The sequence below is a fragment of the Camelus dromedarius genome, chromosome 18 (genome assembly GCF_036321535.1).
Source record: "Camelus dromedarius isolate mCamDro1 chromosome 18, mCamDro1.pat, whole genome shotgun sequence".
NCBI lineage: Eukaryota > Metazoa > Chordata > Mammalia > Artiodactyla > Camelidae > Camelus > Camelus dromedarius.
Window position 1 is genome coordinate 7,729,536 of NC_087453.1, and position 27,642 is coordinate 7,757,177.

The 27,642-nt window shown below is 48.9% G+C and overlaps 1 protein-coding gene across 1 annotated transcript in view; it reads left to right on the plus strand.

Moving 5' to 3' along the window:
* ATP9A (ATPase phospholipid transporting 9A (putative)) overlaps positions 1-18,444 on the plus strand; it is a 121,745-nt gene extending 103,301 nt beyond the window's left edge. Inside the window, exons 20-28 of the mRNA XM_031433609.2 lie at positions 1,268-1,357; positions 1,445-1,589; positions 2,397-2,461; positions 4,868-5,023; positions 8,172-8,236; positions 9,552-9,660; positions 10,445-10,502; positions 12,304-12,507; positions 14,070-18,444. Coding sequence (XP_031289469.2) covers positions 1,268-1,357; positions 1,445-1,589; positions 2,397-2,461; positions 4,868-5,023; positions 8,172-8,236; positions 9,552-9,660; positions 10,445-10,502; positions 12,304-12,507; positions 14,070-14,206 — 1,029 coding nt within the window. The 3' untranslated portion in view covers positions 14,207-18,444. The remainder of the gene's footprint in view (positions 1-1,267; positions 1,358-1,444; positions 1,590-2,396; positions 2,462-4,867; positions 5,024-8,171; positions 8,237-9,551; positions 9,661-10,444; positions 10,503-12,303; positions 12,508-14,069) is intronic.
* The last annotated feature ends 9,198 nt before the right edge of the window (positions 18,445-27,642 follow it).

Genomic DNA, 27,642 nt, shown 5'->3' on the forward strand with positions numbered 1-27,642 from the left:
AAGTACATGTAGTTTTTAAATTAAACACATATTTTATTGAGGTGTCATTGCTGTACAATATTGTATAAGTTGCAGGTACGCAACATAGTGATTCACAATTTTTAAAGGTTATGCTCCATTTATAGTTATTGCAGAATGTTGGCCACATCCTCTGTGCCGCACAATATATCCTTGTTGCTTATTTATTTAATACACAGTAGTTTGTGCTCTTAATCTCCTGCCCCACTCCCACTCGTCCCCACTTCCCTCTCCCCACTGGTAGCCACTGGTGGGTTCTCTGTATCTGTGAGTCTGTTTCTTTTTTGTTATATCCACTAGTTTGTTTTATTTTTTAGATTCTACTATAAACGATATCATACAATATTTGTCTATGTGTGACGTGTTGCAACAATACATATTTTAAAAGGTGTCTTTAAACAGAGACACGTAGAAAATGAGCTTATGTATTGGCTGATGGACAAAAGTGTTGTGACCAGAGGCTCGCAGGAACCTCGCCCTGCATCTCCCCCAGGAGCAGTGGCTCAGTGGTCACTAACTCAGTGTTCCCAGGGACTTTACGGGAGCATAGCAAGTAATGAGAACACACTGTATGCTCTAGAATTCAGGGGTTGCAAACTGCGGCCTGTGTGCTGGCCACCTGTTCCTGTAAATAAAGTTTTATTTAAATGCAGGATCTGCGCATTGATCTGCATCGTCTGTGGCTGCCCTGGCACTGTAGCAGCAGAGTTGGGATGGACAGACTGTGTGACCCACAGAACATATACCATTTAACAACTGGGCCTTGATAGAAAAGCTGGCCCCCTGCTAGGTGCCCGGCTGCCGCCGCCAGCTCTGCAGTGGCCAAGCTGTGTTGCCGTTGGCAGCCTCACACATCTTGCTGTGCTTCAGTTTGCTTCCCTATAAAGTCGAGCTATTATCAGGCACCTCGAAGAGTCTCGTGAGAAATAAACGGGGTGAAAAGCCATGGAAAGTGCTGAGCACAGTGCTGGGCATGTGATGGAATTCCAATTGCTTTTTGCTCTTATTTTGCTACGTGGGTCACGGCCCTTCTGGGGGAAACTCAAGGGGATGGTTGATCTACAGACCGTCCCGATACCCTGCAGAATCCAACAAACGGGCTTTCCCTCGGCTCTGGGTCTGGCGGCGGGGGAGGGCAGGGGTCCTAGGCCGGGGTGGCCGTTGTCCTCCCGCGGCTTCAGGAAGCCACCTGTTTGTTCTCCATCCTGTCTGGAGAGCCAGGTCTCCTTCACCCCGTCTTCCCTTCTAGGTGACCAACCGCGGCGAGGCCCACCTGGAGCTGAACGCCTTCCGCAGGAAGCACGACTGTGCCCTGGTCATCTCTGGAGACTCCCTGGAGGTGGGCGTGGGGACCCTGCCAGCCGGCTCCTCCTGGGGGGCGGTGGGGACCTCGGCTGACCTGCTGCTTTTCCCCGCGTCCTACCAGGTCTGCCTCAAGTACTACGAGTACGAGTTCATGGAGCTGGCCTGCCAGTGCCCGGCCGTGGTCTGCTGCCGCTGCGCCCCCACCCAGAAGGCCCAGATCGTGCGCCTCCTGCAGGAGCGGACGGGGAAGCTCACCTGCGCCGTGGGTAGGCGCCTGCGCTCAGCCGCGTTCTGCGGGGTTGCGTGGGTTCCCTGCTGGGCTCTTCACGCTCCCCGGGCCACTTGTTCAGGTCGTGGTACTTACCCCCTGCACACTTGGCCCTATTTTGTCATTGTTTTTATTATTCTTAGTATTTATTTCACTTTGAGAAAGAGTCAACAGGCAGGCTGAGGGCTTTCCTCCTTAGCTTCTGCTCCGTTTGTAGTGACGCAAGATGCAGAGATACCCCGGCGGTGAAGATTCCGCTGTAGAGAGCGATCTGGGTCCAGGCTGCTGGTTTTCACCATCTGGGGGCCCCAGGAGGGGATACTTCCTTCCCTGTCTGAGCCTCAGTCTGCTGGTTGGTAGAATGGGAGAATAGCGCTGGTTCCCTCAAATGCTGCTTGTGAGGACTCAAAGGGGCAGGAGCATTTAAAAAGTGCTGGCTGCCGTCTTGGTAAATGTTCCGTAAGTGCACCGTCCATCATTGCTGATAAAGACATGGCACTCACACCTCGGAGGCAGGGTGGGTGGTGTTGTGAACATGGCATGGCGTGGACATGATCCCCCTGCTGCTACTTAATGACTGGGACCCGACCCTCAGCCACTCCCCTGGGCCCTCTGATTCTCAGCTCCTCTGCCTGACACTGCAGGTTGTTAGAGCAGTTACGTGGAACCTTGCAGAAAAGGCACTTGGCATGCAGTGAAGGGCGACAGGTGTATGATTATTTGAAATAACAGTGAAACATGGAGGCTGTGTTTCTTGTCTCTCCCCAATTTCCTGGCTTTTCTCTCTGGTCTGTGTGACCCGCAGGTGATGGAGGCAATGATGTCAGTATGATCCAGGAATCAGACTGCGGCGTGGGTGTCGAGGGAAAGGTAAGCACACGGTAAGGGGGGAGGGTGCTGGTTTCTGCCCGGTGGTCGACCTTAAGATGTCAGCTGCTCTGCTCCACCCATTGGAGTTTCTTTTTCCCTCCAAGAGACTACTTAAATACTTCTGGAAATTCTAGTTTAGAATTATTAAGCATAAGGAACCATGTACCATAATTACCTTGTGTTACTACCTAGAACACTGAAAGGTCACTGCCTGGAAGTCAGAGATCTGCATCACTGTCTCTTACAGACAGACGCTGAGGCCTTGCTTTCCGAAACCTAATTTTTTAAAGAAAGTGTTTTGCTATATTCTTAGGGGACAGGGAGTGTATTTCAAACCTTTCCCTGGTAGCATTGTCAGTAAAAGCTTCGGTTATCGCGCCGTGTGATGATCTTTTGGGGATTATGGAAGAACATGGCATGGTTTGCCCTCACTAAAAGGCTGTGACAGCTGCAGTTTGTTTGAGTTTGTTTGTTATAATATAACAGCTTTTCTCTTTCCTTCCCTGTCAACTGTGTGCCTGCGTCTTACAGTTTGCCCTGCCCTCTCTTGTTTGTAATCTCCAGGTGACTATAGGAAAGAAGGTTGGTCACCGGGTTTGTTAGAACTGTGTGCACAGTAAGAGCACAGAGGCCCGGAGTGAGGGCCAGAGATGCTCCCCTGTACATTTTGTTTGGTATATTCATGAATTTGGCTAATGCCCCCAATTGTTTTTCTTTTCTACCCTCTCTGCTTTCCTGTTTTTTTCTCGTCCGATTGACAGTTATTTGAAGTTGCAGAGTTAAATGATGCTTGAAATGAGATGTTATGTCTGAAATCTGTGTAGATTCCTTTAGTGCAGGTTTTAAGAAGCACAGTTGATTTTAACAGATTGAATTCTTCACATGTTGCTTTATAAAACTAAATCATTTTCCTTTCTGTTAAAAATTATATTCTGATTATTTTGGTTTTTGGAGTAGAAAAGTAAAAAGTGCTCACTGTAAAAATGGAAACAGTTTAGAAATTGGTTAAGTGCATCCTTTCTTTGAGACGACTGCATCGAACTAGTGCCCTGGGTTATTCTTCCAGAATTTCTCTCTATGTGTATGCTACCAGTTATGGGTGTGTACATAATATTATAGACACACACATAAATATATACATGCACCCACACATCTTGCTCATGTTTATATATTATTTTCATGTGTAATTTAAAATTGTAATACACGTTCTTAATGCACCTTGGTTAAATCTGTTGTATTTTAAATTTCCTTGTACATCAGAACTATAGAGCCATCATTTTGTACGTTCCCTCCAACTTTTTATTTTGAAAAATGTAGCTCCTTCAGAAAAGTTGAAAAAGAACAGTGAGCACCTGTCTCCTCTTTGCTTTAATTTACCACTGTTAACATTTGCCACATCCTCCCCCTCTGTCTCCCTGTTTCCCTCTGTCTCCCTCTCTCTCTCTCTCTCTCTCTCTCTCTCTCTCTCTCTCTCTCTCTGTGAGTCAGTTGAAAGTACTTACAGATATAACATTATCCCTCAGTGCTTTGGCATGGGTCTCTTAAAAACAAGAACATTCTCCTATGTAAGCAAAATAACTGCCTCACCCCAAATGTAACGTTGATACGATATTATTATATAATATTCACAGTCTTATTTCCCCACTTGTCCTCAAAATGTTTAAACAGAGATCTCCAGGAACCAATGAAGGACCACACATTGCATTTATTAGCGGTTTTTCATGGCTGTTTATTCTTCTTTCATGGAGAACACTTTTCTCCATCTTCCTGGTGGGGAGGGGGCGTGTTTTGAAGCATTCAGGACAGTGGTAGATCGTCCCATGACGGGTCAGATGGATTTGATTCTGGTTCTGTGTTTTTGTTGTGAAGAGCACCTTAGGAGAGTTTGTGTCTTCCTGTTGCAGAAGGTCCATGGCATCCGACACATACCTTTTAGAATTAGAGAATGCTGTGATATGGCTGCTCTGTGAATTGTTTCCAGTTCTGTGAACGTGCAGAGCTGTATGTTGGGGGCTGTTTAAATTGATATTATTAGTAGCGTCAGTCCTCTCCCCGCCCAGGTTTAACTCTTAAGGGAGCTGACTGTTACATTCCTACCTTTGAATGATTCTTTGCTTCTGATACACATTAGGGGTTGAGCCTAACTCCCGAGGCTTCCTACTAGATCCATTTGACCTCCCAGTTAAAACTATCTGTGATTCAGAATGTTTTTTATTTACATAAATTCCTCTTTTTAAATCAAATTTAGACTCAGACCACCAACCATGTATAGTTGGAAACCAAAGAGTCTCTTTATTGAAGTTCTTCAAAGATCTCCTTATAGTGTCTGGCTTTTTCAATTAAAAAAAAATGCATTTGTCTTGACCTCCGGTGCTCCTGACGGTGCCTGATTTAATCGGATTTTAGGAAGGAAAACAGGCTTCGCTGGCCGCAGACTTCTCCATCACTCAGTTCAAGCACCTTGGCCGGTTGCTCATGGTGCACGGCCGGAACAGCTACAAGCGCTCAGCTGCCCTCAGCCAGTTTGTGATCCACAGGAGCCTCTGCATCAGCACCATGCAGGTGGGTGGGCGGGGGCGCGTGTCTCCCCCCGGCAGGTGGGCGGGCAGCCGTGCACAGGTGTACGGGTGTACGTGGCTACGTGGTTGTCACGGTGGTGCGGGAGAGTGAGACTCCGCTTTGGAGCTGTTTCCCTCACCTGGCCAGTTTAAAACCTCCCCCACCCCACCTGGCCACATTCCTGGTGACAGAGCTCGGAGTGCCCCAGAGCCCTCCTGTTTAGGTGGCGAAGGCCATTCTTGCTGTGTGGAGCAGGTGGGAGCATTGCTGGTGGTGCCTGGCCGGGACTTGGCAGTAAGTGGGTGGGGTTGTAAATGGTGGGGCTCTGATAGCTGGGGGGCAGTTGTTCTCGTTGGGTTGCCAGAGGGAATGATGCAGAGTTAAATGCCGCTGAATACACTGGCCCTGAATTTTCCACATGAAGAAGCAAAAGTTGGCAGAGAACAGCCACCAAAGGGTAACTTACTTTTCTTGAGTGCTTCCTGTGCCCTGCAGTCCTCACAGCAGCAGCAGCCTGTGCCCATTCTGCAGATGGGGAGGCTGCGGCTCACGGAGGGTGAGGAATTTGTGCAGCAGCCCTCAGGGGTTTAGTCTGCCCAGGGGTGGGTACCCCGGTATCTGTACTCTTAATCAAGGCCTCGCCGTCTCCACTCCATCCAGAGGAGCCGGAGCTGCCACCACATGTGGGGAGCACCCAGGTGGGATCAGCCTGGCCCCTGGCATCACAGTTATGCCTCCGGTGCAGCTCGGCTAGGCGTCCAGCTTCGTTATCCCAGTTGTCAGCCCTCCCAGGGAGTGACATCTTGCTTTCTCACAAAAGGATTCTAGAATATATAAGGTATTTCCTCTCCTTCTCTCTAACCAGCTCCTTTGAAATCTGTCCTCAGGCTGTAGTGGTTAAGCGTGTAGGAGGAAGGAGGCCAAAGGGAGGGAAAGAAAACATTTTGGGTGTTGAAAATCTATTGGCTGATTTTCCTTCTTGGGTGTGGAGGGGACGAGTACCTCCAGTGAAGTGGTGGGGACATCAGGATGCTACGTCCTGGAACCGTGTCTCTCTCTGACACCACCAAGTGCGATCTTGAGCCAGTCCCATTCGCACTCTGGGCCTCAGACTTTTCACCTGAAGAACAGGGACCAGATCTCTCCATCGCTGTGTTCAGGCATCTTGGCCCTTGCCCCTCAGACAGGGCTACTTTGAAAAGCAGAGAGTGTTGTTCTAAGGCATCAGATGCTGAAGGCATCCTTACCATTGTTGGTAAAAATGAAGTTGGTTAATGCGTAAACATAGGTGATGTTTTAATTTGTGGAAAGGTGTTTAATCGTACACGAAAGACATCCCACTGTTCAAAGTGACTCGAGTGGTGCTCATTAACGTACCGCTGGCCTCGCCCCTGCCCTTGGGGACTTTAGAAGTTTTCAGTATCTACTGTGCTTATGAGTGAAGGAGCCTCAAAGTGATTTTCTTCAACACGATCTAGATCTAAACTCTAACAGCTGCTACGGCTCATCCGACCATGTCTGTACTTTTTAGTTTATGTTAGCTCATCAACTAACCTGGATAACGTCACGGTTTTAATCACCGGGAGATTAATCAGCTCGTCCACTGGGCAAACACGCAAAAGCTGGCCTGGAGGAGCTGCCTTCTGTAATGTCCGTATGTTACCATGAACATCGATTCAGACAAAAATTCTGGGATGAGGACATGTTCTTTGTGCTACAGGAAAAAAAAACGCCCTTCCCCCGTCCACTGTGCTGAACGTGGCTGGCTGAGAGTAAGTCCCGTCAGAGCTGCACCTTGACAGCGGCCCCTTGGGCAGATAAAGACATGGCACTTTTATTTTCCACAGTGCTCCTTCCAAGATGAAGGCTTTCTGGTCAGTCTGTCCCTTTTAGAGAAAGAGGCTCCTGATGTTGATTTGTAAAACTGAACACCAGATTCTTGACATTTTTACCACCATCCTTCCTGTGCAGCAGCCCAGCCTGGGTGAGAAATCATTCGAAAAGCAGCGTTCACCTATTAATTCTGAAATCACGACCATGGTGCAACCAGGGTGCAACCAGGGCTGCCCGTGACCGTGGCCCTGGCTGTCACCTGTGCTCTGAGCTCTGTGCCAAGCGAACGCCCGCGGCAGGTGATGGGGGAGCGGTCCCCGTTTGCACGCTCTTTGCGATCACTAGGCTGGGGCAGCCTTTCCACGTTCAGTTTCTGTAAAGCCTTCAGGCAGCAGTTGTCTCTGGCCTCCCTTGGGTCTTACACTAGTAGGAATTAGTTTTGCGGTCACTTTGCTTCTGTCGGCCGGTAGATGTTCAGAGAAGAAAGTAACAGCATCAAGTCTGATTTTATCTCCTCTGCCTGTGTTTCACTGCCAGTAGCGAATGTTTTCCAAATTGGGAAGCAGACATTTCAGTAGGGATTTGTGAATATCTCTGTTGCTTTTGTCTAATTGCAAAAGTAGCAGGCTATGGGCTCTTTGTAAAAATGTCCAAGAATAGTAAAGCATGTAATGTAAGGACTGAAGCCTTCTTGCTGGTCCCACCCTCCAGGGCAACGGGTACACATCCTCGTGGTAGAGGATATTTTTCCTTATCTGTTTCCATGGCAACTTGTTTATCGGCGGCACACCTGGACAGGCCGTGATTCTGAGCTGTCGGGAGTGTGGGCCCCTGAAGACAGAACTGGGCTTGAGACCCGCAGCGCCACTTATCTGCTCCGTTTCCCTGTCTGTAAAATGTAGGGGATGTTAGGCCTTGATTTCATGGGTTGTTCCGGAGTCACTAAGATCAGATACAAAGTAGTCCCAGGTCCAGCTCATTAACTTAGTTAAGTGTTGACAGACGGCCTGAGAGTGGACCCTAGAGCTGAACTCCCTGTGTGGGACTCCTGGTTCTGTCAGTGATGGGCTGTGTCGTCTTGGGCAAGTCACTTAACCTGTCTGTGCCTCACTTTCCTTACCTGTAAAATGGGGATGATGATGACAGTCCCTCCTTCATCAGGTTGCTGTAGGAACTGAATGAGCTCGTAGACTTGAAGCGCTGTAACAGTCCAGGTATAAAATAAGTGCTGGGTAAGCGTTGGCTGCAGTTTTTACTGTGCACACATAAGGGCTTCAGTCTTGACTTTTGGTAATGTCCTCCTTTCTCCTTGGTACAGGCCGTCTTCTCCTCCGTGTTTTACTTTGCCTCCGTTCCGCTCTACCAAGGATTCCTCATCATTGGGTAAGGAAGTCCGGGCAAGGTATTGATTTTTCATGAAACCTCCCTAAAATGCCACAGAAGAAAGAAGGAATATTGTGTAAAGATCCTTCGGTCCCCAAGTCACTGGTCAAGGCAGATCTGGCAATGTGGTTTAGAACCTTCATGAATTAATACATTTTTGAACTGGTAAGCCTGTAGGTAGAATCTGATATGTTTGTGGTCCATTTGAACCTGATGATGGAAAAATGCTTTCCTACGGGAGTCTCGGGTTGTCAGCTGATTGGCAAGCCGGGGAAGATTGATGCTTCACAGAGTCAGTAGGGTCTTGGACAAAGTGGAAGGGGGATCTGGAAAGTGCCCCCCTGCTGGAGCATCCTGCCGTTGGGTCTCCAAGGCGGGCCAGAGCCTGGTTCTCCGGGGTTACACCTGGTAGAGCTTGGCCAGTGTGTGCCCCTGACCTGGTGACACAGGCTGTCCCTGGGACATCTGCTGCCATCACACCCACCCCCAATCCTGACTAGTCTTTGAGTTACCCAGGTGGGTGGTGTTTGGTTCCCACCTGCCCTAGGCAGGGCTGCTGGCAGGGCCCTCCTGGTGATGAAGGCAGGAAGTCCAGAGAGGCCGACGGATCCCCAGGGAGTCTTACAAAGTATGCCTTCCATCTTCTTGTGTTTCACCAGTTCAACCTGGGAGTAGGCACTCGAATTTTGCCTGCTTCTTATTGGGAGAATGGACTGTCCTGTGTCAGGTCCTGAAAGAGTGACAGCACCTGCCAGAACAGAGCTGGGGGCTCCCTGAGCCATGCTCTGCGTGGCCTCCCATGACCTGATCTCCTCTTCCCTCTTGGTTTTCGCCTTCCCTCTTTCCCCCCACCCACCCAGCGCCAGCCACGCTGGCCACCTTGCTGTTCCTCAATGGGACAGACACGCTTCTGCCTCAGGGCCTTTGCACTCGCTGCTCTGTCTGCCTGGGGTGCTCTTCCCTCCACTGCTGGTGTGGCTGCCCCTCACCTCTTGTGGGTGTTTTTTCAGATGCCACGTCTCTTGTCTGCCCTTTCCAAAATGACACCCCCCACCCCACGTCTCATTGCCTCCTCCCCATTAGGTTTTCCTCCTCTGCACTTAACGTCCGACACACAGCACGGTTTACTGAACTTGTTCGTTGACTCACTGACTAGCACGAAAGCCTCTGCTTCTCATCTGGAATCTCCCTGCTTCAGACTGGCCCTGGCACACGCCGGCCACTCAACTGAATGAATGGAAATTGGGCTCCAGAGGCTGGGGGAGCACATGGCTCGCTGCCTGGTGCTTCACCTGTGGTGATTTTTCCCTCCCAGCTATTCCACCATCTACACCATGTTCCCTGTGTTTTCTCTGGTCCTGGACAAAGACGTCAAGTCGGAAGTCGCCATGCTGTATCCTGAGCTCTACAAGGACCTCCTTAAGGTGCCCGGGCCCCTCCCCCTTCCTCCCCCACCCCCATTTCCTCCTTTCTTCCCTCCCTCCCAATTTCTTTTTTTTTAAATTATTATTTTAAAATGGAGTTCCCAGGGATTGAACCCAGGACCTCATGTGGGCTAAGCACGCCCTCTACCACTGAGCTCAGCCCACCGTACAAGCTCACTTAGCTTGCTCTGTGACTCGCTGACTAGCTCGAAAGCCCTCTGAGGGCGGGTGTTCCTGTCTGTTCCTCATCTGGGTTCTCCGTGCTGCTTCTGATGCATTTCGCACAGACCCTCCACATCTGATGTGAGCACACTTGAAGTGGTGGTTTTCTTACTTTCGAGGAAGGTCTGGGAGTTTATATTTTATCTGAAAGTAATATACGCACAGATAAAGAATGTTAAACCGTGCTGTAACATGGCAACCGAAAGCAAAGCAGCCAACGACTTTTTTTAAAAGCCTCTGATTGCTTTCAGAGTTTCAGTTGCGTTTTGTAGCTGCAACTTGCGTCTGTTCCTAGAGGCGTTCTTGTGTACACTTTTTGAAAAGTGTGTGTGTGTGTGTATAATTTCATTTATTTGTCCTCAAGGGGTTTTTAATAAAGAGCAGATTTGTTTCCATCTGATGTCAATTCTCTTTAAAAAAAAAACATAATATCTCTAATGTATTTAGACGTGTGTAAGCCACTTTTTCGATGAGCACAGGCGGTTGCCTTGTCTGGTCGGGCAAGTCGCCGGAGGCCATTGGCGCCACGCGGTGACCTGCTGTCTCCCTCTCTCTCACGCAGGGACGACCGTTGTCCTACAAGACATTCCTGATATGGGTTTTGATCAGCATCTATCAAGGTAAGGGAGGGTGGAACCACCTGCTGTCTTGTGCACTATCCTATTGTCTGTAGAGCACAGAGGGAAGCAGCGGAATCCTAAAATAGCAGTAGGGGGTGTGACATTGTGCCCTGAGGGACCACCCCGCAGCGTGTTCTAAGGACCTAAACATTCGGCACCAAGTCGCATACGTGAGGTGGTGCTGTCAGCTTAATGGAGACAAAGTCAGAGAAAAAGATGACAAATACTAATCAGAGCCTGATGGGGTGTTGGAGTCAGTGTAACAAAAAGTAGTTGCTTTCTGGAACATTCTGATCCTTTTTCTGAGGTCAAATTGTAGTGTTTAAAAAACATATTTACATCCATGGCTTCCAGAGAGCGTCTCCCAGACTGTAGAGGCTTTATAAGACTACTTACTGGAATATGAGAAGGAAATATCAAAACCTCTGTTTGTGTTTGTTTTTTCCTTACTCCTTTTAGAATTTCTATTTTTATGGATGTTTTATGATGTACCTACTTATATTGGTACAGCCGTCCTACTGTCTCTCTGTGTGTCTGCACAGGGACACACAGATAATTTACAAATACACATTGTATGTTAGAGATTAATCCTTAATGTGTTTTGCTGATAGATGGTGCAGTCAGAAAGCGTAGAGACCATTCAGTTTGCTGGCAGGAGGCTAAATTGTCATTAAAACCAGTTGAGGGGGTCTTATTGAGAAATGTAACAAAGTGACATGTGTGTATCTTGTTAAAGAAAGCAAATCCTGCAGAACAGTTCGTTCTAACAGGCAGTGCTCCAGCCCCGGTGCTGTTATAACAGGCAGTCACTTGAGGAATTTCAGGGTTTAGGGTCTGTTGCCTCTGATTTTTAGTAATATTCTCATGCTGCTACGTTTTTGGTCAACATGAGACATTATCCATTCAGTTCCTGCCATCCTGAATAAAACTTAGCTGCACTTTTCTCCTCAGTATCAGTGCAAATTCTTTGAGTGTCTTGCTTGGCTGCCTCTACCACTACATCGGGGGGATGGGGAGGAGTAGGGGTTGTAAAGCAGGTAACGTAAAGTTAACCATCGTAACGTGTGTGCAGGTCACTAGTGTTCAGTGTACTTACGTTCTTGTGAAACAAGATCTCCAAGACTGTTCGATCTTGCAATACTGAAACTGTATATCCATTCAACAACAGACTCCTTTTTCCTTCCTGCCCCTGGCGATCATCATTCTACTTTCTGTCTCTATGAATTTGACTGTTTTGGTCCCTCGTATAAGTGGGATCTTAAGGTGCTTGTTCCCTTGTGGCTGCCTACATCTGTCATTTTATTTGTATTGTCTTTTTAACGGAGGGACTGGGGATTGAACCCAGGACCTCGTGCATGCTAAGTGTGCACTTTACCACTGAGCCCTACCCTCCCTGCTACATCTGTCATTTTAAATAATACATTAAAGTGTCTATTTTTTTTTCCACCCAGTTCAGATGGTTTCTCTCTCCCTCTGCCTCTCTTGCTTCCCCCCCCCCCTCTCTCTCTCCCCCGTCTTCTCTCTCCCTCTCTCTGTCCAGTTACAGACTGGATTGTGTAATGTCAAAAGGGAACATGGCAAAACTAGAATGTGATGCCGTTCTTTAAAATCTCCGCAAAATACTGCTCGTTACCCTCCTTTAATGTGTGGTACCTTTCATGTCTAAATGGAAAAAAAAAAAGGAGTCGAATTGAGTGAGCAGAGTGAGGCTTCGATGGGGAAGGAGTGGGAGGCGTTGCTCCCAGCAGAGGGGGCAGGTGGGTGCCAGCAGCCCCCCACCGGCCTCTGCTCTGCTTCCCAGGGAGCACCATCATGTACGGGGCGCTGCTGCTGTTTGAGTCAGAGTTCGTGCACATCGTGGCGATTTCCTTCACGTCGCTCATCCTCACGGAGCTGCTGATGGTGGCCCTGACCATCCAGACCTGGCACTGGCTTATGACCGTGGCCGAGCTGCTCAGCCTGGCCTGCTACATCGCCTCCCTGGTGTTCTTACATGAATTTATTGGTAAGACACCCCCCCTCAACCCCCACATTTAAAGTCTGCCAGTCAGGTCCAGGGGTCTCACCAGCTTGTGAAGGAAGGCAGCCTGACCTGGGCTCTTTGTCCAGCAGCTGTCCCCTTGCACTCAGCTGCCCCCTGTTTCTTACTGGCATCCCCTGGGACAAGCAGCAGTTGAGACATCAGCCTCTTGGAACTGAAGCCATCGGGCATGATACCAATATAGAGTGTTTTCCTTTAAAACCACTCTGTGCCTGCTGGCTTAGAAGGGGATTAGTTCTGCAAGGACCTAGTGGCTTTCTGCAGGGAGGTGGCCACTGTGCTGGGCTCTGTGGAGTTAGGGAGACGGTGAGTGTCCTGGTCTTGCTGGAGCGTAAGTGCTCGTCCAGCAGGAGACTTTGTTAGCTTGAGAAACTGCCTTATCAGGAAAGCATCTTTGATCATGCCTCTTGTTTATGAGCAAATGCTCCTTAGGAAGGTTTTAATTTAAAAATTTTTAATTATTACTATTTTTTAATTTTTGGAGTGGGAGATAATTAGATTTGTGTATTTATTTTTCAGTGGCAGGGAGGGTAAGGCTCAGTGGTAGAGCACGCACTAGGGGTTGAACCCAGGACCTCATGCATGCCAAGTGGGTACTCAGCCACTGAGCTATACCCGTCCCCCTGAGAAGGTTTTGATAAAGGAGAAAAGGAGCATTCCCATGAAAAGTGAAGTCTTAGAACAGTATCACACTTGTTTGAAAAGTCTCTCCAAGTGGGTTTTGTGAGCACCTACTGTGTGCTCAGTGGCTTGAGACCTGGGAGTCACAGAGGCTTAGAAGACACGAGATCTGTCCTCAGGAAGCTTCAGTCTGCCGCCCTAGACGTGGACCAGCCACAGGACTGGGCGAGCAGCACGTGGGTGGGGCCCTGGGCCCGGCACTGAGTAGGTATTCACTCGGTGCCCGCTGCATCGCCCCCAGTCTGTGCTCCAGAGGTGGGAAAGGTGTCTGCCGGGGCATCCGCTGCCGGTCCTGTTGAAGATCACTAGCTGTCACTCCTCTTTTGAAAAAAACCTTCTAACTGCGGGGTTGACTGTCCTGCAGCTGGAAGGGGAGCTTAACAAACTCCCTCCACCTCCCTGCCACTGAAGTTACGCCTTTCCTGACACGGGGTTCCCACCCGTTTTGCAGCACCCTCGGGCTGGCTCTGGCTTTCGTGACCGTCACTGAGGTGAAGGGGAAAAGATGCTGGGAGGCAGAAACGTGTGTTTGAGCGTCCCTTTCTGCTGGATTTAGAGAGAAACACTCCAGCTGTCAGATTCCAAATCAAAAACACCTGAAGGGATTTTTTTTCTCCTGTAGTTTTCTTTTCCAAGTTGCTGAAAATAGCATTTCGCAGAAGGTCAGGAAGCTCCAGAGCAGGTCAGAGGGAGGAGGAGCGAGGCAGGAAGGTCAGGCATTATCGGTGCATCCCTCTGGGAGTGAGCGCAGGAGAGGGGCTGGGACCCACGCTCGCCTGCGGTCTCCTGCTGGCGACGCCGGGCGGCCCCCTCCCACTCACCACCGTGCTCTGGTTTGCTTGCAGACGTGTACTTCATCGCCACTCTGTCCTTCTTGTGGAAAGTGTCCGTCATCACTCTGGTCAGCTGTCTGCCCCTCTACGTCCTCAAGTACCTGCGAAGACGGTTCTCCCCTCCCAGCTACTCCAAGCTCACGTCCTAGGCTGTGCGCTCTGGGGGAGGACCCCGTCTCCGCGCCTTCCCGGTGGACGGAGGTCAAGTCGGGTTGATAGTCACCGCCACCTGTGGATTTTGCAGGAATTGCGACCATGTGCAGTTCTGATGTGAAGAGGCCCTGGGCTTCCACGGAGCCCCGACCCTGAGTCAAGGGGAGGGAGGCTCCCGGGAGGGGCCCTCACGGCCCGTCTGAACCCCCGGTGATTGGCCTTTGAGTGAATGTGACTACGTTACAGCCGGTGACTCCCTGAGGGGATTTCTACGTGGGTCACTGTGCAGGCTTCCTTATGACTTGAATTTTGCTGTCATGTGATAAAAGTTTCTGTCCGGTTGAAGATTGTAGCGGGTTTTTGTTTTGTTCTAAACAATCCTAATGTGTGTGCACTTTTTACGTCTGTCTGCTCTTAAAAAACAGGTCTGAGAGAAAGATAAAGCTCTTAGTATTTGCGGGAAAAGACAGTGACATTTGGTAAAAAGTTAACCAGACAGTAATCTCAGCTCAGAACTGCTAAATAGGCCCTCTGAGGTGGTCCTGCTTATTGAAGCTGCACGGGGTTCCTGGGGTTACAAAGGCAAACAAGAAGAGAGGGGGAGGGACCCTGAATAAACGGGAGGGAGAGCCGAAGATCCAGCACGTTAGCCTCCCTCTGATTCAGCGTCTGCAGCCCGGGGGTTAATGTCACCTGCCACCTCGTAAAAGAATTTCAAAGGTGTTCTCTCGCTTTGTTTGGACCCGGTTACAAGCATAAAGCCTGTGGCTATCTGAGGACACCCTCATACATTTTCAGCAGAGTTGTTTTAGCAGGAAACGTGCCACTGAACAGCCCTAAACGTGTCGGCACTGTGATAAGAGACCCAACTAATTCGTCAGACAACACAGCACATGTGGCTCAGATCCTCTGAGTCCGCGGTGGAAAGGTCAGGGGCTGGGGCTCTTTCCTTCCACGGAAATCTGTTTCCTGTTAGGAGGAATTACTGAGGACGGAGTGACAAAGGCAGAGGCATCTTAACGTGTTGCCACTCGTCAGTGGCGGCTTCAAGCAAGGGGCCCAGTGGGAGGAGGCGAGGCTGCAGCTCCGGGGGCTGGGCTCCGTGCGGCTGCCTGCACGTCTCCTGGGGAGCTGGCCGACTCCTCTCCGCACCAGGCTGGGGCCCACGCGTGTGCGGTTCTTACAAAGCTGGGGCTTCTGGCTGCAGAGGCAGGAGAGGATCTGCAAGCACCGGGCATGGCAGGGCAAGGCGTTCTTGGGTTTCGAGTCTCTCCTGGCAGAAGCCACAGATACTGTAAGGGTTAAGCTGGTAGAACTCTAGGAGCTGAGTGTGTTTGATGTCTTGGGTTTGTGATTCATTCTTTATGAGTACACGCCCTCCAGCCCTCCAGCCCTCCAGCCAGCTACTTCTTCATGTGCTTAGTTCAGGGATGGAAGTTACGGCCACTCTCCCCGGGGAAGGCTGCTCTTGGAGAGCTGGGGACACGAGGAACAGATAGTCCTGGACTTCAGAGTGCTTAATATGCCTGTGTGTTTCTGTTGCCCTTTTAAAACTTTAGAGTGGCAGTAAATTGGCTATGACATCACTTCTATTTTTGTTTTAAGATGCTGCAGTTTTGCAGTATTTTTCCCCTTCTGTTCCAGCCATTTCTGCCATACAGGAAGCGTCTGCAGAAAATAGATGTTGCATTGAGTGAATGGTTATTTAGGAAGAGGATCTTTGTCCAGAGCTTTCAGAAAGGGTGAGTCTGACGTCTCCGCTGGGTGATTTCAGAGGTAGAGCAGGTGGGAGAAAGTTGTGCTCAGCATTTCTGCTTGGAAGTCAGCCTGAAAGTCTAAAAGTAGTTCTGCTCTTGAGTTCTCAAACTCTGAACCTAACCTTGTTGACAGACAGGTGATGGCTCCTGCAGGTAGGTCTCATGGAACCCTTGTTAGGAGATTTTTAGATGTTTCCAGCAGATACAGGGAGTGAAGATGGTCTCTTTGGTCTTTTCCCTAATTCCCAGTTTTGATCGAGGTGCTTGAATTGACGTTGAAAGTCAACACCCAAAGTCCTGCTTGACGTCTTGGAGGGAGAAGGCATCTCAGGGGCAGAAGGAGCCGTGCCTGGAAGCCACAGGTACCTGCTTGTGCCATCAGCAGACCGCCTTGTTCTGTCGTCTCGACCACACCGTGGTGGAGCACTCAGAGGTGCAAAGGGCCAAACGCAAGTGGAGGCCGCGGCCTCGTTGGAGAGCCACCCTGCCCGCGGGCAGCCTGCTCCCACCCCCCACTGGGGTTCCGGGGTGTCTGGAAGTGACACACGTGCTTCTCAAACTCCGGGGACCCACGGGGCGTGAGCCTCGCGTCGGCTGAGCACACGGTCCTTTGCTGCACACACCAGCCCGTGAACCCTGCGGGGACCCAGCAGACGTGGGCGCTCACTGCGTTAGCCGAGCCATGGGGAGAAGATGAACAAAAACCCGAGCTGTTGTACAGAAAAGTCCTGAGTTCACAAACCTCGGCCACGAGGACTCCGTTCACCCACCTGCAAGGAACGCAGGAAATACCATTGACACCTTGGCGCTCCGCTCGCCTTGGAACTCCTTGGAGCCGAGTCTCCGGCAGCCAGTTTGACCGGAGGCAGAGGCCCCCCTACACACAGTCAGTGCTGCTTAAATACTTCTCGTCCAAGTGAAAAGTACAGCCTCCCTCCACCCCCACGACAGCACTGGGTATTTCTGTCCAAGTAACTCCCTTTGATTATTTTTATTATGTTTTGGGGTGATGGTGGTGTGGGCGTGGGCAAGAATGGGATCTGTTTGGTTTCTCTTTCTCCCCTCCTTGCCTTCCTCCCTTTCTCGAGGAAAATGACCAGACAGGCTTCCCCATCCTGAGTGATTTCTCCTGCCTGCCCGCTTTGATTCTAATTTTGAGAGCATGTGTGCGCTCAGAGAGCCAGGCTGCGCGGACTCGGGCCGCCAGGGGCACGGGACTGCCCGCAGCCACGGAGGGCATCCCGGGAGCGCCTGGACGCGGGGCAGCCCATCTGTTTACAGCCACCTGGAGCTGGGAGGCCCAGAGCTGGGGTTCCTCCCACTGTTAGCTCTGTTCTATCCAGATCCCAGACTCTCTTGCCTGAGGTGAAACCCCCTTTTTTGTAGCAGTGATCTTAAATACCAACGTCTGCTTACCCTGTTCCTCTGTATGTTTTCTGCTGAAAATTTAGGTTCTACTGACGATGATTTTGAATGTATTTTGGCTTTTGTGCACATTGGAAGTTGACATGATCATGCCTGCTTTTCTTCCTCCAGCCTTTTGCTTTTAGACTGTTTTTGTTTTGACTGGGGTGGGGGTGGGAACGCCCTCTCGCCTTTACGGGGCAGTGTTTTAAACCTCTGCCGAAATTGCACGTGAGACCTATGTGTTGTTCTGCTCCATCCTGTTTAAGGCAAACACCTATCAGCCATTTTTATCTTTGACCTTTTTTGTGTGTCTGAAATGTGTGTATGTGTGAGTGTATGATGTCACCTCAGGTGTTTTGAGGACATCCTTGGTTGTCATTGGGTTAAAATCCTGTCACTCCCGGCTTTGTTTTCCTTAAGAAATACACAAGGAGCTTTGCAAAGACAACAGATTTTATTTCTCCCTTCTTTTAACGTAAAGCTTTTTTTTTTTCCTTGTCATTTATATGTACATCTTAGGAGATATTTCCATTAATTATGTCCATTCCGTCTTGGGGGAAAAAAACATATTTTGCTTTTGGGTGGAGCTGAGAAGCACGTGAGCAGCGCAGCTCATGCTTGGACCTGCGCAGCGTCCCCTGTGAACCTGTCTTCTCCGGCGCACTGTGGTTGGAGGCATGGTCCGCTAGTGTCACGGGGCAGTGTCCGTGAATACTGTTTCTGGGGGCAGGTGGGGCGGGGGCATGGTTCCCCCCCTAAAAAAAAAATTGTGGCTAATTTATTATTTCATTGCAGTGGGGCTGACTGCAAACTCCTCTGGGACTCCATGAATTCCTTGTTAGAATTCCTCTTTATCTGTAATCTGCATTGCAAAGATTCACCAGGACAGCGTTTTTTGATTAGAGGGAAGCTCTGGTACAGAGCTTTGATTTAGCAGGAACTCTCGGATAATTTAAATTCTCCATCCTGTGATGACGCACGTGCGATCCTGTGTGATACTGAGTGGTTCTTCTTTCATTGTCCTCCAGCCTGGCCCGTTGCTGTTGCCCAATAAAGCTTGTGTACCTGTGCCTTTGGGGGTCATTTTAATTTGTGCAGAAACATGAATTCTGGTGTCAAAATGAGGGCTTTTTATTGTAACGCTCCTATTTTATGTGTATCTCTTGGTACATAAATGTAAATTGGTTTTTCTCCAGTTATTTTAACTTCAGAAAAGAACCCAAACCAAATGCCAAACCCATGCATTATTTATTATTCTGTACTGTTGTCTGTTCCAGGCATGTGAGAATTTCAAAAAGTGATTTATATAAATAGAAAAAAAGGCAAACATTTTATTTATACACACAGTGCTTGATTGCTTGGCAGGACCCCCCCCCTTTTTTTTATAAGTAAGTGATAGAAATTTAGGAATATGGTCACTTAAGTTTTAGGGAAGAAAATTTAGGAATATGGTCACAAGTTTTAGGGAAAAAGAGCTTTTTAAACTGTGGTATAGGATGCAGGGGACGTCGTGTTTTATTAATTTAATCCAGTGATTCTTAAACGGGTGATTTTTGTCCCACAGGGGACACATGGCCATATCTGAAGCCATTTTCGGTGGTTCTGTGCTGGCATCTAATGAGGACAGTTCAGGGATGCTGCAGGGAGACCCTACAACACACAGGACAGCCCCGCAACAGAATCATCCAACCCAGCGTCAAAAGTGTTGAGGCTGAAAAACACAAATACAGTTTGCGTGTGTTAGTTTTGCCATTTGTAAGAGTCCTCACTTCCAAAGGAGCCCAGCAGTATAAACCCCCATCTCAGGAAGCCGGTCAGCCATGCATCCACCTGGCCACGTGTTTTCATTAGCAGCTGTTTGCAGGGCAGGCTGCTGGTTTCCTTTCACTGGTTCGCGCTCGCTTGTGGATTAGAAAGGGGATTGTGTGTTAGGTGTGCCGCCATCGACCGCGGTCCCCCAGGCGCATGGGGGATGACGCACCAGCTCTTGTGACCTGAGCTTGTAAGAGGAACAGAGGGACAGGACTTCTCCTTAAACGTGGGCCATCCGTGTAAAGTTTTCTGACTGCATTTGCCGGCTGTGAAATTCCGTTCATGTGCAGACACTCCTCGTTTCGAGCCACTAGGGGGAACTTGAGGACTGAGAGACATTTCCGTTTCCTGTTTTCCCCAACCCCGCAGGCGCAGCAGCCTACCCGAACAAGTCTGTTTCAAGATGCTGCTGCTTTCAGAGCTTCAGAATTTATTTCATGGCCAACAGCTCCGTTAAAAACAGACATTTCTTTTTATGTTGTTGACCAGACTGTTTTGCTGGACTTAGCTTGAAAGAAAAAAACAAAACAAAACACGTAGCGAGGTTGGGGGTTGGGGGGTGAGATGAATAATTTATTTGATCTTGGATATTTGCATTTTGGAATAATTGGCCACTGAGAAGCCTTGCCCTCCTCACTCTTCAAGCTCATAAGGTCTGGAGACGAAATGTTCCAACACCCCAAGTACTTTAACTGTTTTTGTTATGAAACTTTTCAGGGTGACCTGAAACCCTGCGGTATTTGTGAGGAGATCTGTAAATGATGGATTTGCTCACCTCAAAATAGAACTGTAGTCGCTCCAAACTTTCCAGAAGTCGGAGCACAGTAACAGAATTCATTCAGGACTTGCTAATTTCCTACTTTAAATGGGTTACATAACAGAGCAGTCCCGCCTTCGCGCCTCGCAAAACGTACCCATGAAGTGATGGTGAAATGTATCATTAAAAGCTCGAAATAGCTTTGCTAAACTCTGGGAAAAAGATGAGTTTTTTTATTTTCTTCTGATATCCCCCCTCCTTTTTTCACCCAAACATTGCATAATGTTAAAAAAAAATAAGTCAAATCTTTCCATGGGATTTAATTTCATTCTCCATGTGGCTGTGGTCGGAGGGGTAACTTAAGTACTTCGGGGGCTGGTAGATTTTTTGAGGATCACGCACTCCCAGATCGGTTTTCATCTGAAGCCTTAGCAGAGAAATATGCCCCGTCCTAGGGTTTCTCCCCTTCCCTCCTGCTCCCCTTTTGTGGATGAGTTCTCTACAACGCAGCATCTTTTCAGAAAGCCTGACTGCTCACAGGAATGCCAAAGCAAAGCCACCCTCTGCTTTCCATATTGAGGTTTTTATTTTGATACGGATTCCCCCTAAAGTTTGGGGTAACTGAATCATATGTGAAGTCCCCAGCCCCACAACCTAGGCTCGGTGACCCGCCAGGTCTCATTTCTTAGAACTCAGCCTGCAGGTTCTGTTTGCTTATGCTGAGAACTTGGTGATCCAAGCCTCTGCTGCTCATTTTCAAGAGATTTAAGAACTTTTTTTTTTTACCTTTTATTGGGTCCAGATAAGCCCAGGAATATGTATATTTTACAATTTCCTTCAAGGAAGATTATAGAACCCAGAGAGAGAAAGAGGGGTTGAAGTTGTGTGAATATTTCATTCATTCACTCAGTATTTACTGAGCACCTACTCTGTGTTGGGTACTGTTCTTTGGGCTCTAGGCACAGTGGAGAACGAGATGGACAGTCCCTGCCCTCATAGGGATTATCTTCTCGTTTGTGTGTGTGAGTGAGTGAGAGAGAGAGACAATGGACATACAGATACAGATGCTAATATTCTCCAAAGAAGCCAGGTGAGGGGTAGGTTGAGTGATAAGCTGGTAAAGCTGAGGGTGGGGAAAGTGGTGGGAGTCAGAAAAGGGTCATCTAGGATGGACCTCCCGAGCAGGAGCCTGAAGGATGAGAGGAAGGGAACTGTGGAAGGCTGTAGGGGAAGTGGTGTTCCCCCAGCAGGTTGTGCAAAGGCCCTGGGGTTGGAAAGGCTGGGCATGTTGGAGGAGCAGAAAAGGAGGGCACATGGCTGGAGTGCCGAGACCACGGAGGAGCAGGGAGGAGGTGAGGGCAGGTAGACTGGTAGGGCCCGCAGTCATGCAGACTGAATGCTGCATGAGGACCAAGCAAGCATCATGAAAGTTGGCCCAATGCACCTGAGGTCTACCTGAGGAGCCCCATTTCACTCTCTCCCCACTATTCACCGACCCATCCTTGTCTGTCTTTGTTGCCACCTCTGTGTTCCAAGGAGTTCAGGTGAGGCCCCTCTCATTGGAATCAGCCTACTCCCCTGCCCATTATTGCATTGTGACTTTATTGGCATAAATGACACTAACTATTAAATAACAGGAGAAGAAGCCAGCCTTTGGATGCAATTTCTTCTTACTTTTTCAGCAAATACTACGAAGGGTCCCTGTTCAGCCCTGCCGGGGTGCAGGGGGTAGAAGTGATTGCTCCCTGGCGAGTCCTGGGAGGCAGGCCACCTAAGACTTAGAAGGTGAGTCTGGAGGAGGAATAGGCAGAGAAGGATGAACGGAGTCATGTTCTTCCAAGCTGCTACATTTCTAGAATATGCCCACTTGGGTCAGATTTCGAAGAGGAAGCCTTTTGCAGTCTTGAACTGCGTGCGGGAGCCCAGGCTGTGTTCAAATTCCTCCCAAAGAAAGAAAGAGTAACGAGAACAGGCTGTGGAAAAGAATGTAGCTAGTGTCTTAAAGATGGGCAAATATTCATTCTCATTTGTCCTTTTATGTGAAACAGATTTCGTAAAAGGCAATTGGAGTAGCTAACGACATCCAGAACCCTGTGGATTGGAGAGGGACTGGGGGCAGGGACTCCAACTGGCCCCAAATGACTAATCAGACCCAAAGAAAGAGGTGAGTTGATTACCCTCGACCTTGCAGAGGAATTCTTCAAAGATGTGGCCAATAATTAGAGTGTAAGATGCTACTCTCTATGCACATAACTTAGCATAATTTTATTAGGCAGCTCATCACCACCAGAATTAGAGAAAAATCAGGCTAGAAAAAAAAGAAATCTGCTAGCCAGTCTGACTTAAGCGAACGTGGAGACTCTCGCTATAAAATGGCTTCATGCTTGCGGGAGACTCCGAGAGAGAGCGCCACTTTTCTTTTGGGCCTTGTGGTGGGTGGGAGCAGAGACGGATACAGTGACATTTTAGGGAACAGGCTGGAGTTTGCCAAGGGGCAGCACAGGGCGATGTGTCCCGGACCCAGCTGGAATGGAGACAGACTTGGTTTGGGTACAGTTCCCACACCTCCTGAGTGATGCAGGGCTGATTCTTTAACTTCCCTGAGCTGCAGGGCCTGCCTGCTTTGAGGGGTGGGAGCCCCACTGGTGAGGCCAGCAGTGAGGCTCACGGAGCAGCTGTTGTCATCACTTGAGACCTTTGAGCGGAGGGCGAGCTGCAGATGGACGGAGGCATCGTCCCCTAAGTTCAAAGTCCGTCATAGAAATGGATTCATGTGCGTGTCTTTTTTTGTTTCCAAGCATGGAGGTCACCTGTCTGGTTGGAGTTACTTAGATCTGATTTCAAAGTTTGGGCCCAGACTCCCACCTTGAGTCTGTCCACTCACCTTTCCCTGACTTCGCAGGTGCTCTGCCTTTAAATAGCCCTGCTCTGAGTGGCTCCTGTTTCCCCGCCTGTGCTCTGAGTGGGACAGGAACCTGCCTCCCTTATGTGGGGCTGGCCTGGGCATCCCTGCCGGGGGCTCACACCCTTCGGGGCAGGGCTGGATAGATGTGGCCAGAGGAGAGAGGGGACTTCTCCAGAACTCCACTGACTTGGCAGTTTGGGAGAATGAGAATCAGTCATTGAACTGGCGATTTATTTAACACGTTTTTTTTTTTGACATGGAAATAAATTCATTACTATAATAGAGCAGAAGGCAAAATTTTGCTTGAGTTTGAAAAGATAAACCAAGAAGCTTGAGAGAAGTGCGGGGGGAGGAGGGTGGCTGGAGCCCACGTGGCTGGTGCTTCCTCACTGGCTCTGCTCTTCGAGGATGTGGACGGCGGCTTGGGAGGAACCAACTTCCTGTTTTATCCTCAGCCAGCCCGGGACCTGGCCTGGGGTGAGGGCTCAGGAAACCTTTGTGACTTTGAGGTTTCTTTTTTTTAATTGTATACACAAAATATATCATTTTAATCATTTTTAAGTGTACAGTTCAGGAGCATTAAGTCATTGAGTTTTAAGAGAGGATTCTGAAAGATTCAGGAACCTGACTGGAAAAAGGGGGCCTTGCTGGATCCTGGCATTTTTCGGTTGCAAAGTCCTTTCCCACCTGCCCCTCATCATTCTGTGATTCTGAGGCGCTATTATCCTCATTCTGCAGAGGAGAAAAGCGTCACTGAGACAGGTTGAAGCAGGGCCACATAGCAACACAAACGTTCATGGTGTTATTCACAACAGCCAAAAGGTGGAAACAGTCCAGTTGTCCATCAGCTGATGAAGGATAAACAAAATGTGGTCTAAGCCTAGGGTGGGATCCGACTATTCAGCCGTAAGAAGGAATGAAGTACTGACACGTGCCGCAGCGTGGATGGGCCTTGAGAACATTAGGCTGAGTAACAGGAAAGTTGCCGTCGGTCACGTGTTGCATGATTTCGTATTTATGTGACGTGTCCAGAAGGGACACATCTGTAGAGACAGAAAGTAGATCAGTGGTTGCCCAGGGCTGGGGAAGACTGGAGGATGGGGGTGACTTCTGTCGGCTATGGGGATTCTTTTTGGGGTGATGAAAATGTTCTAAAATTAGCTTGTGATGTTGGCTGTGCAGCTGTAAATATGGTAGAACGCATTTAATTGTACGCTACCAGTGGGTGAATTTTATTTTATAGTTGTGTCACTTATATCTCAGTAACTCTGCTAAGAAAAAAAAAACAAACCCGGCCGAACTGCGTCCAGACTGGCTGTACCGCCTTTCTTCTTCCACGGCAGCAGCGTGTGTGAGTTCCGGTTGCTTCACATCTCCGTCAGCACTTGGCATTGTCAGTCCTTTTGTTGTAGCCGTTCTGACAGATGCGCAGGGCTCTCTCTTCCTGATTTTAGTTGTATCTTCCTAGTGGTTGACGGCATTGAACATCTTTTCTTGTGCTTGGTTGCCATTCACATACCTTCTTTGGTGATATTCGTGTCTTTGCCTGCCCCCCCGCCCCGCCATCCATCATTTTACAATTAGATGGTTTTCTCATTGTTGAATTCTGAGAGTTCTTTATATACCTTGGATAGAAGGTCATTGTTGGACAGAAGGTCATTGTTGGATATGTGATTTGCGAAACAACTCTCCTCTCCTCTGTGGCTTGTCGTTTCGTTCTCTTTATTGCCAATATCTAATTCTAACCACTCTGGTGGGTGCATTGTGGTATCTGATTGTGGTTTTAATTTGCATCACATCACGTCTCAGTCTGGTTTGTGGGGTCTTGGTTCAGCAGCAGCTCTGACTTTATGCAAAGTGCTTTACATACAGGATCTTTTTGAAGAGTTGTTATCTTTTCCATCGGCAAAATTTTAAGAGATTCAGTGACTGGCTCAACGCCACTCAGCTCCTAGGTAGGAGATGGGGCGAGGATTGGAGCCCAGGTCTCTTGTCTTAGAGGCAGCTGCCTCTTTGGAGTTATAATTCACTTTAACCCTCAACTTCGAGTCTCCCAGTAAAAGCAGCAGCCTGACTTCTCTCCAGTAAGCTGCATTCCTTTACAGCATGTCATGAGAGGTTGGGAAATGCCAACGAAGATGACAGATGTTTCTCTGATGCCCATCATTCCTGAGGACCCTCCTCACCTCCATCCCTGACCTAGCAGTTCCCGGGGAATTGCCACATTCTCTAGCGGCTGTCCTTGTGGCTGTTCCCGCCTTCTAATTATGAGCAGAGATGAGCAGAGTCAGCCCCAGAAGGGGTAGAGGGCTTGAGCCATGAGTCACTGCAGGGATGTCATCACCCAGGGAAGAGAGCCCCGGGCTGTCTGGAGGCTTCATTCAACTTTCACAAGCACCTCCTGGGCACCAGGCAGCTTCTCGGCACTGAGGCTGTGACATTCATGGCCCCTGCTCTCTGAAGGAGCTTCTGTCTTGGAGGAGACACAAGCAAGCATCATTTAAGTCTTTGCTCAGATGTCCCTTCTCAGAGAGGCCTTCCCTGACTGCCCCATCTAACATTACAGCCCTGTCGCTCACTAGTTCCTTACCGTGCTGTGCTTGTCTTCAGGTGCTTAGCACTGTTAGAGAGTTATCTTCAGTACTGTCCGCTGACATGCATGCTTTTTGCCTTATTTGCTATTCTGGGTATCTAGCAAAAGGTGGCATGTAGTGAGTGTTCAATAAATGTGGAATGAATAAATGAAGTAAATAAATAAGGTAACTGCATCTCATGGAGATAATTGGCTTGATGAAATTAAATCAGGATGCCATTAGGGAGACTGACTGGAATAGGGGTGAGAGGTGAGGGGTGTGTGTAGCTATTTTAGATTTGGTGACTGGGGATGATGTCCTTGAATAGGTGGATTTTGAGCTTAAATCTGAAAGATGAAGGGAGCCAGTATTCACAGATATGAGAAAAGAGTGCACTAGGCAGAGGAAATAGCATGTGCAAATGCCCTGTGGCAGGAAGGATTCAGTCTATTGAGGAACAGAGAGATGAGAAATGGTGGCCAACGCTGATGAGTGGCGGGAAGTGAGTATTGTTGTCTTGTAGGAAGGCATCCGTTTACCCGCCGGGCCTGATTCCACCATGCCAGAGCCTGCTACTTTCTGACCTTTCCAAGCTAGCTTAAAGAGTGGACCTGCTGGGATTCCCAGAGCTAGAGATGTCAAGTATGTGGCTCACATCCCAGACCACATTGTTTGCCCCAAGTACGAATGATTTCTTTCTCCAAGTCCAGGGTTGTGGCTTTTGGTAGCTGGATCAACCCATGAGAAAGCTCTCAACTCTTGAGAGAATCTCAGCTGGGCCTGAGAAATGCCTCTCAAAAAAGAGACTTCTGAGAGCTACATGGCTTCCAAATGGGAGAGCGTATGCTGTGTCTTTTCCACCTGTATTGTTTTGTTGAGTCCTCACAGTAACCATGTAGTTTAAGTGGAATTAAACTTATCTGACAAATAAGGAAAGCAAGATACACTTAAATTCCAGGCCTGGCTTATTGACTTATTAACTATGAAATGCTGGGCAAATAATGTACTCTGAGCCAGAGATTTTTTTGACTGTGAAATGAGTATGTGTCAGTGAGTGTACGTGTGCCCAGACTCTATCTGATAATAGAGAAATAAATGTGATAGATGGGAAATGCCCGGCATGGTGCCTGAACTCATGAAGCCATTCTGTATCAGTCACAGCTCCGTGTTTGCACGCAACTAAAATCAGCGCTGGCAAAGCTAAGCCAAGAATCGGGGAGGGAGAATTTATTGCCAGGATGCAGAGTGACTCAGAGACTGGAACTCGGGCTTGGAATGGACAAGAACCAGGGCACACTGGGGATGCAGGTAGCAGGAGCTAAGCCACCTCCAGTTGCAGCTTGCTTTATCACCTCCAGCTATTTTATCCATCCCACCCCGACTCTGCATTGCTCCAGAGGCAAAGTCCTGGTGGGAGAATCTCATGAGTCCAGCGTGGGTCACATGGTGGGGTGTCTTGAGGGATGTTTCCTCCAGACTGTCTGCCATGGGGAAGAGGTACTTTTTCAAAGGAATTGTTTTTGTTTCCCCAAGAAGAAGGGGCAAATGGATGCTTGGTGGTCATGAGTAACTGTGTCCGCTACAGTGATCCTGTTGGCTTTGCCACTTAAGTCCCTGCTCAAGATGTCCCCTCTCTGGGCTTCAGTTTCTATGTTGTCTAATGAAGGCACTGAGTGCCACACCAGGGCGACTCTCAGAGTCTCTGATGGAACTTTAGAAAAATGAGGACACTCTCCTAGGCCATCTCTTGTGATCAGCTTTGAAAACCTCGCCAGGAGGCCCCTCTTACATCTCATTGGCCAGTACTGGGATACACGCCCCACCCATAAACCAATCACTGGCGAGAGGGGAATGGAGGAAGACCAATCAGATTGGACCCCTGCTCTTTTGAAGCCAGACTGTCGGGGTGGCAGTTGGCTGACTCCAGAGTGGACTGCAGTGCTTTCTCTCTTTGCTGGACAGGTTTCTTTGAGCCAGTGAAGCTTGAAAATGGGGTCAGGGTGCCCTTCTCAGTCCAGAAGTGGCCATAAAAGTTGGTTGTGTTCTCACTACTTCATGGAGCACCTGGGAGGGAGGCCATCTGTCACCCCTGCAGATAGCTTAGCCACCCAGATATGAAACCGACCTGAAACAGGCCAAAGCTGGCGGTGAACCTGGAGAAGAAAGAAACACCAGGTGGTAGCATCCAATAAATAAGGATTTGGGCTGAATTGAAAAAAAA